This window comes from Paroedura picta, chromosome 5 (assembly GCF_049243985.1).
Source record: "Paroedura picta isolate Pp20150507F chromosome 5, Ppicta_v3.0, whole genome shotgun sequence".
Lineage (NCBI taxonomy): Eukaryota > Metazoa > Chordata > Lepidosauria > Squamata > Gekkonidae > Paroedura > Paroedura picta.
Window position 1 is genome coordinate 117,287,784 of NC_135373.1, and position 11,075 is coordinate 117,298,858.

General features: G+C 47.6%; 1 protein-coding gene across 1 annotated transcript; it reads right to left on the reverse strand.

Annotated features, from left to right (window-relative positions):
• Positions 1-829: 829 nt before the first annotated feature.
• Positions 830-10,556, reverse strand: RERGL (RERG like). The gene is made up of 5 exons (XM_077340107.1): positions 10,361-10,556; positions 7,365-7,421; positions 6,260-6,333; positions 3,875-4,023; positions 830-3,015 (listed from the first exon to the last, which is right to left on the reverse strand). The coding sequence occupies exons 1-5, from the start codon at positions 10,410-10,412 to the stop codon at positions 2,733-2,735; spliced, it is 615 nt and encodes a 204-aa protein (XP_077196222.1). The 5' UTR covers positions 10,413-10,556; the 3' UTR covers positions 830-2,732.
• Positions 10,557-11,075: the final 519 nt, after the last annotated feature.

Below are 11,075 nucleotides of genomic sequence, written 5' to 3' on the forward strand. Positions count from 1 at the left end.
AAGCAGGGATCTGGGCCTGTGACTTCCAGATATTCATCCAACACTCTCATTCACTGTTAGGGATGGGCGTGAACTGGCTCGCAAACTAAAGTTCATCATGAATTGTGGCTGGTTTGTGGAGCCATGTTTATGAGCTGAAGAGCCGCCACAAGCTTCTGAGCCATTTAAATCCCTGCTTTCTGCTCTTCACACTAAAAAAAAAACCCAGCTGGATGGCTGGAGCTCCCCACAACTCAACTAATTAGTTTAGGGCCATCTAAACTATGTACTCCCTACAAAAATCCATGGGAGAAGAAAATAGGGGTTTAAAGCCATTTTACCTCCAACTTTCTCCTGGCTTTTCATGGACAGCAAAAATCTGGGAATGAAACACCTGGGGGGGGGGACATTTTGCTCCTTGTTTTCTGCTGACCAGAAAAAGCCATGGCCAGCAGAAAGCTGGGGATGAAATGCCTCCCAAGAAATCCATCCCTAGATTTCTGCTGGTTACAGTTTTTCCTACTTGGCCGAAAATAAGGAGTGAAATGCCTTCCAGCCATTTCACCTCCTGCTTTTTGCTTGCTGCAGTGAGCAGAAAGCTAGGGTGAAATGGCTTGGAGCACCATGTTTCTCAGGGAGCAGAAAGCAGGGGTTTAAACTTTAAATGGCTTACGAAGCCACATGAAACAGTTCAGCTCGTGAACAATCCTGCCGATTCCTATGGGTCCATGCTTTGGCTATGAACCATAAACTGAACTGCAACAATGCAATTTGTGCCCATCCCTAACCACTATACCACACTACCCCAAATGAGAATACTGTGCTGCTTATCCATCAACAAAAGGAAATATGAAAGAAACATTTTAATTTGTTGCAAACAAATACCGATTCAGTGCAAGGATGACAGTGAGATTGTGTAATAGTCAAGGACGCCATATCCAATCAGCTCTGGATTTCTAGATATAAGACATTTTCTGTGATTCAGCAAAGGCAACTCATTTGACCAGGAGGCAACCCATCTAAGAAGTAGACTAATGTATTTGTACACTTGCTTGGTCTTTTGAGAGGCTGTATGTTTTAGGGAGCTAACACATTCTCTTTAATCCAGCTTTATAGCCTCTTGAGATCTTGCCACAATTGTGACAGTCACCGCATACCAAAGTAACATTTTTTTAAAATCTACTTGTGGTTGCATTTATAGATGAACCATATGTCTCTTCTTTCGGCCATGCCAGAATTTTTTCTTTTAATTCATTAACTATTTCCAGGCTAAGGATGGCTGCAACAGGAGATCCCTGCTAGATCAAAGTAGTGGTCTGTCTAATCCAGCATACTGTTTCAAACAGGGGTCAGCTAGTTGCCCTGGACAACCAACATATTCAACATAGAAGCCAAGGCTTTCTTCTGATGGGACCTCCCAGGACTCCAAAGTTTGCTGCCTCTACATAGGAAGATCCCTTTAGTCACCATGGTGATCAGCAATGGATGGACCTCTTCTCCATGAATCTACCTTACCTTCCTTGAAGGCCATCTATGCTTGAGGCCACTAGAACACCTACTGGCAGCGAATTGCAAGGTTTGACTGTGTGAGTGCCATCCTCCAGAGAAACTGATCTCTGTAGTTTGGAGATGAGCTGCAATGCCAGGGGATCCCCAAGACCCACCTGGAAGGACGATGGAAGGATGTTTGGTTGCTGTCTCTTCTCCTTCCTGCACAGTGCTGCAGAGATGCCTGGGGCATGTCTGCTTATCTTAAGAGTGTGTGCTGTATCATAATGCGGCACACATTCTTAAAAACAATTAACGGTACACACTGCCCTGCAAAGTGGCAGAGCCTTGCCATCCCAGCTGCCTCATGTGGGAACACAAATCCAGGATGGATGGCGGGAAGTGGCCTAAATGCTCTCCCCATGCAGCACTGGGAAGACTCAGGGCAACCTGCCCCAAGCCAAAAACCAGGCAGTGGCACGGCACAACACCTCCTGTGAGGTAAGGGTTTGGTGTTCACATGCTTTAGGATGCTTAGGGCTGATCCTGCATTGAGCAGGGGGGTTGGACTAGATGGCCTGTGTGGCCCCTTCCAACTCTATGATTCTAAGATCTGTTTCCACAACCCATTCTGCACATGTCGAATAATGCACTTTAGAAATAAGCGTTCCTGTTTTGCACGGGGAAATTCAGGTGCCAAAGCACATTGAAAGTGCATTATCCAATGTGTGCGTAATGGTAGTTACCATTCGCTGAAATCCTGTTGTTTCCAGTGAGGGCTCCAGTGCAACCTGATGTATGCCTACTCAGAAGGAAATCCCACTGCATGAAGTGGGAATTTCCCCCAAGAAACAGCGCCATTTCGATTGCAGCGTCATTTCGGTCGCAGCGTCATTTCGAAACAGCCATAGCTAGATACGGCGCCAATATTAGTCACCTGCCATTGACGGAAGCATGGTGGTGGCCCGCATTTGTGAACCAGTCTTTCCTTGCTAATTGACACAGACACAACTTGTGAATGACTGAATGTCAACTCAAAGTCAGCCTTTTTCGGTGGCGATGATTCGTACGTCTCCCTGAGAAGCCATCAAGTGATGAGACCTCAGGTGATAAAACACACGGGTGCCCACCTCTTCACAGGCTCCCATGATTCCCCTTCAACCAGAGCTCTTTAAAAACTCAGTTTATTAGAAGGGTCGCCCTACATCTCAGACTGTGTTTTACTAGATGTCTTCCGCACAGACTGGGCCTCGTGGAGCTTCCACTTAAACAGACTTCCGCCTCTTCCCAAACATGGTATTGATCAGTTTGGCCATGGACTTTGACCCACTGGGCCGTCGCTTCTCCTTCCCTTTGGAGTTCGCGGTGATGTTCTTCAGCAGTTTGGAGAACATGGCCACCACTTCCTGGCTATGTTCGGCTGCTGACAGTTCGCAGAAATGGCATTTGTGATCCAGGGCCAGCTTCTGCCCTTCCTCCCAGCCAACTTCTCTGATGTGGCACAGATCTTGTTTGTTGCCAACCAACACGACTGTGGATTCTGAAGCTCTGAGGGAAGGGAAGAGGAAGACGGGTGAGAACTCGGCATGGAGCCCTGGAGATACTATTAACCTATTTTGAGTTTGTCCCACTTGAACCGCCATAGCAGCCCTTCAAGAAACATGGGAATTGTAGTTTCAGGTGGGTGGCCATATTGTCCTGCAGTAGAAGAGCAAGACTAAAAGCCAGCAGTTCCTTAAAGACCAAAAAAATTTCCAGGCTAGAAGCCAGCCTTTCTCAACCTTTTTACCAGTGAGAAACCTCCGAAACATTCTTTAGGCTTTGAGAAACCACAGAAGTGGTGTTGGGAAAACATAGCTGTGTGAATGCCCAACCAGGGCCCTTCCCCTTCCCACCCCGTCCAGACCATTTGGGGGGGGAACACAATATGACCATATATGGTCTTTAAGGCAGTGGTCCCCAACCCCTGGTCCGTGAATCGGTACCGGTCCGTGAATCCATCAGTACCGGTCCGCAGCTCCTCCTCATCCTCCTTCCTGGCTGCTGCCTTGGGGGCTGCCCTGCCACTCTGCTGCCGGCTCACCTTTGGTGCTCTCCGGCAGCCGCCATGGCTGGGGCTCCCCCTCGGCATGGCACTGCGCAGATGCTGCTAGCAGCGCCCCCCAGTGGGCGGCAGGAAGTCAGGGGCACCAGCAGGAAAGCAAGCAGAGCAGGGGCTCAGGAGGTGGCGGTGACGTCCCTCGGCAAAAGACTACACCCCCCCCCCCCTGAGCCTCAGTAAAATTGTCAAGCATTGACCGCTCCCCGGTGATAAGAAGGTTGGGGACCACTGCTTTAAGGCAATACTGGCTTTTAGTCTTGCTGTTCTACTGCAGGACAACATGGCTACAACCATTCGGCCACTTGCCTTTTGGAAGTGCTGGTGTGGCACTCTCTCATCCTGTACAGCAGGGCTTTGGCAAAAGCGAAGGAGGCTCTGACACTGATGTCGTACACGATGACAAACCCGTCAGCCCAGTGGAGCTCATCCGTCAGGGACAACTTCCCTTGCCGAGGCTGGAAGACAAGAGAACGCCGTGAACGGGACCGTTGGCGTGAGAAGCTGCAGGGGCCTGGCACTGCGAAAAGCCTGGTTTCTCTTAGAAGACCCCCCAAGAGATCAGACCAGCCTTTCTGAAGGTCTTTGCCATTCAGAAACCCCTGAAACATTCTTCAGGTTGCAAGAAACCCCAGAGATGACATGGTCATGCAGAATATGGTTGGGAAGCAGAGCTGTGGACACACCCACCTGGGGCCCCTCCCCTTCCCAGCCCCTCCAGGTCCATCATTGGCCATTCTGGGAGGAGGGTGGGTTGACATGACCATTCATGGTCATATCATGTTTAACAAATGTTTAACAAATTTAAAAAGTTATATTAAAAGTGAATTAAGTCCTGTGCATTCAGGAGACTTGTCCAGGCCCATCAAGAAACCCTAGGGCTGGGGTAGTCAACCTGTGGCCCTCCAGATGTTCATGGACTACAATTCCCATGAGTCCCTGCCAGCAAACACTGGCTCATGGGAATTGTAGTCCATGAACATCTGGAGGACCACAGGTTGACTACCCCTGCCGTAGGGTTTCACGAAATACTGCTTGAAAAAGAAGAAGTTGGTTCTTATATGCCGCTTTTCCCTACCCGAAGGAGGCTTACAGTCGCCTTCCCATTCCTCTCCCCACAGCAGACTCCCTATGAGGTGGGTGAGGCTGAGAGAGCCCTGATATCACTGCCCGGTCAGAACAGTTTTATCAATGCTGTGGGTAGCCCAAGGTCACCCAGCTGGCTGCATGTGGGGGAGCGCAGAATCAAACCCGGCATGCCAGATTAGAAGTCCGCACTCCTAACCACTACACCAAACTGGCTCTCTTGTGGCTGGCCTATGCAGCACACAGATAACCAGACTTCAGTACATCAAATCTTACCCAGGAATTCTTCTTTCTGGGATTATACCCACCTTGACCATGTATTTTGAGTCTTCTATTCAAACCGTTTTGCTTCACAATACCTTCGGGATACGTTTCTTTTTTCATAGCTAATCCGAGGCAGTTTGCAAGCTTACAGTTTTGTTTTTAAAGCCTCTGCAATGCTCAATTCTTTGATCATGTGGCAGAATTGCATCGTACGGGCTGCCCTGTAGTTCGTACCGGATTTGGTTTGTGGTTTCACTTCAGCCCTTGAGCACTCTCCAGTTGCTTAGAATCCATGGGGTAGTCAAACTGCGGCCCTCCAGATGTCCATGGACTACAATTCCCATGATCCCCTGTCAGCGAATGCTGGCAGGGGCTCATGGGAATTGTAGTCCATGGACATCTGGAGGGCCGCAGTTTGACTACCCCTGAAACCAATGGGATTCCAGCAGCGGATCTGCATCTAGGCTTTCAGATTTCGTTCTTTCAACATGCTCTCAAGTTCTTCCTTGACTTTGCCAGCAAGTTCCTTGACTAACCCCCTTGGCTCAGCCAAGCCTCGCAAATAACCAGCCTCATAAGATCGCCTCGCATATAATATTTGTCTCGAGAGCAAACATGTCCGTGGCCTCCTATAAAACACCCTGGGGGAAGAGCTTGGCCAACAAGGTTTTTTTTTATTATTATTATTGCTACTAAAACTCACAGACAACCTTTGTTTCCTTGAGTGCAGTGAAGCTGCAACTGCTGAACGCAGGCTCCCGGTCTGATTTTGAACTTTGTGCTGCTTTTGTCAGGTGTTCAGTGCGTCAGAGAGAACATTATGCACCATCGAAGGCCGTGGGACTTGCAGCAGGATCTTAAGAAGCATTGCATGCCTCAGCATCATTGGGTCTACAAGGGTCCAAATTTCCTGGCATGCACTCCATTGGATTCCTGACATCTCGATCCTAAATAAGATGACTCTGATGCCAATGGATGTGCGCTCAGGATCCTAAATAGGGTTTGCCTAGGGTGGGAAATACCTGGAGATTTCGTGGAGGGAGAAACACCTGGAGATTTTGGGGGTGGAGCCCGGGGAGGGGGAGGGATCTTAACAAGGTTTAATGTCACAGAGTTCGCCCTCCTAAGCAACCATCGCCTCCATGGCAAGTTTAGATTATATCCTTCCAAAAGGATTGGGAACGATCCCATTAAAGTGTGTGCGTGAGGGGGAGGGAGGGAACATGGAAACAGAATGAATGGCTCCTTCTGAAAACAGTGTGGATTCCGCAAGGATAAGCAAAGAAAGTCACTTTCGCCCTCTATGTTCCCTTCGTGAAAAAAATTTCAAAAATTGAAACTTACTTGTGAGCAGGGGTCATATATCTCCAAGTTAATTTGCTTCCCATCCAGGCACATGTGTTTGGTATAGATGCATTCTGCAGGGCAACAGAAAAAGCAATATGCTTATGGGGGCTCACATCCTTTAGGGTGGCCTTTCTCACCTTTTTTTAGCCTCGAGAAACCCCTGAAACATTCTTCAGGCTTCGAGAAACCCTAAAAGTGGTGCGATCATGCACAATGTGGCTGTGCCCCCATCAATGTGCTTATGTACATGAGCTTCCTTTGACGTCAACTCCCACATGTATTAAATGTTCAAAAAGGTCATCACAAGATAAGTGAATTGTAGGCTTTTGTGGCCTGAGTAACCTGGTCGTTACAGGTTTTCCAAGCTACGTGGCCTAGTAGTTTCATAGAATCATAGAATCATAGAGTTGGAAGGGGCCATACAGGCCTTAGAATCATAGAATCATAGAGTTGGAAGGGGCCATACAGGCCATCTAGTCCAACCCCCTGCTCAACGCAGGATCAACGCAGTTTGGCCCAGAGAGATTTAAAACAGAGGCTGAATAGCCATCTGACAGAGAGGCTGATTCTGTGAAGGTTCAAGACGGTGGCCGGTTACAGGGGATGAGCGATAGGGTTGTGAGTGTCCTGCATAGTGCAGGGGGTTGGACTAGATGACCCAGGAGGTCCTTCCAACTCTATGAATCTCTAATTCTATTATTCTAAGCAAGATATGTAATGGGCCTGATTCAAGAGAATATAAGGAATGTCCTACAGAGGAAAGAGACATGTATTTAGCAGTTAAATTAGGAACTTCCTGATATTTTTCAAATACTCTCCTCCAATGTTCTGATTGACTCATACAGAGCCTTCCTGCTCCTGTGAGCATGTTCCACCTGCTTGATTCCAGAACTGAGCAGACTGAAGGAAGACAACAGAACTGGATGACGATGACTTAGGTCTCTTCCTCCTCTTTCTTTACAAGGTCATTTCCCTTCTTAATAAGACTATATGATTGTTTTAAGCATCATGGTGCTTTGCCCTTTTGGCATCGTTCAATCTGACCAGCCAACTGCACTGACATGTTGTATTCCCAGCCTTCCAGGCTTCATGAAGGACTTACCAGAGTCAGAAGCGTACTCTCCGATGAAGCGTCTGGTGAGAAAGCGCACTGTAAGGGCTGCAACAACAGAACGAGGTCCAGTGTGAGAAGTTACCCGCTCGTAGACCTTAGATGCCCAGCTTTTCCAGTTATCTGCCTAACAGACAGTCCTACAGAACACATGGGGATCCCAGGATGAAGCCAAAGAGTCCCCCAGGGACAAAACGATAACTGTAATTACTACCCCATGAAGCTGCCTTACAGACCATTGGGCAGCCTTGTCTACTCTGCCTGGCAGTTGCTCCCCAGAGTCTCCGGCAAAGATCTTTTCCATCACTGACTACCTTTTCAACTGGGTTCAGCTCCAGGAGCCTTCTCCGTGCCCAGCAGATGTCCTACTATTGAGTCATGGCCTTTCCACGAATGATTCTCTGTTTTTGCCCATGATTTCCAGAATTCAATAGATCTAGGTTGCATTTTCTTTTCTACACCATCCAGGATTCCTCCCCAGTCCACTGAAACTTATGTGGTACAACTTGTACAAGGAGTTGCCTATCCACAAAGGCCCGGCTGACACAGGGCAATCCCAACACCCAGCAATAAGATCTGCAGAAATCCTTCAATCACAGAATACCAATTGAGGGAATGAATGCTAGCAAACATGGATGCAATCAGTTCTGATATCCAAAACCTGATAAACACCAACAAGAGGTCCACAGGAGTGGACTTGCCGTGTGAAGCATGGAAGCTGAGTAATAGAATACAAACAGGCTTCGGCAGCTGTGCAGACCTGTGGTTTCAATGAGGTTTCAATGGGGCCAAGTATCAGGACCTGAAAGCGATTGTGGTACGGCCTGCCGAACTATTTTCCACCTGACGCAGGAATATGAGCATCGTGCTTTCCAGGGAGATGTGATGGAGCTCTTTGAACTCTCCCCAGTTGCAGTGGAGTGGACTGGAAATTTAGATCTTAGTTTTTGTAGGGGGCTGCTGTATACCTCGTTGTCTTGACTTGGTAGCATATCTTATCTTATTCTGTGTGTTGTGTGTGTAACTCCAGTACGGTAAATACATAGTAATAACAGGAGTATGTTTGGAACTCTTTCGCACTGAAATTAATTTCATAAAATAAATCTTTGGACTATTCAAATTGTTTCTGAACATTCTAGAGCAGAGGTAGTCAAACTGCGGCCCTCCAGATGTCCATGGACTACAATTCCCATGAGTCCCTGCCAGCGAATGCTGGCAGGGGCTCATGGGAATTGTAGTCCATGGACATCTGGAGGGCCGCAGTTTGACTACCCCTGTTCTAGAGCTTCAAAATTAAGTCCTGTCATATTTCCCGTTCCAAGGTTGGTGATTTTTTTTTTTTATGTTGTTACTTTTGGAGGGTTTTTCCTCCAATCATGAATAGCTATCACAACACTAAAGAACGATGAAAGCGGCAGACAGAGTTCTAATTTCAGCTTTTGCATTTCATCAACTTCAGTAACTTTTAAAACCGCTCGCTGTGTACAGAGTTCAAATCCAACCCTGAAGGCTGGATTTCAAATTGAATTTTGGGAGGGTCAAACGTGTAAATAACACTGAATTTTTGAGATCTTCCCCAATTCAGCACCCAGCTCTTATTCTAACCCATTTTTCACTCTCTCCCATGCACCATCCGATGCACCAGTTAACCCCTTATTGGCTCTACCCCATTTCCTTTAATGATAGAATGACAAGTCGAATTTGAAGTAAAGAAACCTTTTTTTGACATGGAAATGGAGAGGAAGGAGGAGAAGTTTGCTCCCCAAAGCTATGCTCTACTCCAAGTACACCGCAAGATTGCATTGCAGTATTAGCCTGTCAAACTCCGTGGGGCGATTACTCAGTGGGGAAACATCTGGTAGCAGAAGGTCTCCTGTTCAATCCATGGAATCTCCACATACAAGATCAGGTAGTAGATGTTTTAGAAGACTGTTGAACAGCTACCTGTCAGTGTAGACTTGAACAAGCAAGTCATAGACTCATAGAATTGGAAGGGACCTCCAGAGTCATCTAGTCCAACCCCCTGCAGAATTGTCGAAATTCACAACTACCTGCTCACCCACACTGACCCCAATTCAATGTCCAGATAATCGTTCTCCCCCCCCCCACCTGAGTCCAAAGTGGCGAATGACATTTCCCTGGGCATGCAAGAAAGGGCCACTGTGCCTCTTCGGGTTATTGTTATTGTATATGTATACATTGGAAGAGCTTCTTGTGGCGCAGAGAAATGCTGTGTGCCCATGAGGCTGGGAGTTCGATCCCAGCAGCCGGCTCAAGGTCGACTCAGCCTTCCATCCTTCCGAGGTCGGTAAAATGAGGACCCAGCTTGCTGGGGGGTAAACGGTAATGACTGGGGAAGGCACTGGCAAACCACCCCGTATTGAGTCTGCCATGAAAACGCTAGAGGGCGTCACCCCAAGGGTCAGACATGACCTGGTGCTTGCACAGGGGATACCTTTACCTTTATGTATACATTGTTGTAGAGGGTTTAATGGGGACTTTATAGTGTAATTTTAAAGCTTGTTCTGTGAACCGCCACAAGACAACCTGCCGTAAGTGGTGGTACATAAAAAAGAAAAATAAATAAATAAATAAAATAAACAGTTTGAGTTCAAGTATTGTGGAAGGCACAGGAGCAGAGGCAGAAGGCAGAGTTGGCAGTCCCGATTAGGCCGCTCAGCGCTTCGATAAAAGGATCTCTTTCTTAATTTTTTTAAAAAATAAACATATTATAAAGATTTTTAAAATATATACATATATATTCATGCACATAAGCATCACGTCCATTTCGTAACACAGGCGACCACCAGAAAGAGAGCAGCTAATACACAAGAAAAAGACACCTGAAAGTTTTTCATCAGCATTAAAAGCCACCTGCCTGTAAATCCACACAGTCTGGGTAGGAAGGCAGATGGTGCTCTCCCTCCCAATCCTACACAGCCTCTACCAGCCAATGCCACTGAATTGGAGTTAGGGGGGCATCTTACCCGATTTTCCTGTCCCTTCGCTGCCCAGGACTGCTATTTTGAGCTCATTCATCCTTGAAGACCCCAGGAGAGTTGGCAGGTGACTCAAGTGATCCAGACTATAAACTTTCAGGCCGGGCTCAGGCAAACAGAGCCTGTTCTCTCTCTCCCCCTCCCTCTCTTCCTCCTCACCCCTCTTCCCCAGAGAGCAATCATGAACTGTGTTGACCACAGACTGCCTCTTCTATATAGTTTCCCGGGTTGAGGACGTCAACACAGAGAGCTGACTGGTAACATTCCATAGCAACGCAGTTCAGAAATCCGCCCACCCCTCTGAAAGGGTTCCCCCCACCCCTCCAGAGAGGGAAGCTGAGAAATCACTCCCGCCTCTGATCCTAGCTAGGCGGGTGGATGTTAGCTTGTCCCACCCCCCCCCACCCCCCAACCCAGTCCACTGATTTCAAATGGTCCATGAATTGAGATAGGAGTTTGAATGTACTGGACAATTTCTTTCTGGCTGGTTAGAGCTGGGACCTGCCCAGGAAAGAATGTGAAAGTGACCCAGGGCTTTTTTGTGGAATTGACCTCCTGGGTTTGTTATCTTGCCTGCAATGTTCTTTTTTGGAGGGGGGCACATAAAAGGTCTCCGGTCACCCCTCCCCGTCCCCACCCCAGCATGTAGAGACTTAAAATCAACGTGCTCCTTCACACTTAGGCAAAACTACTTGGATTCCTT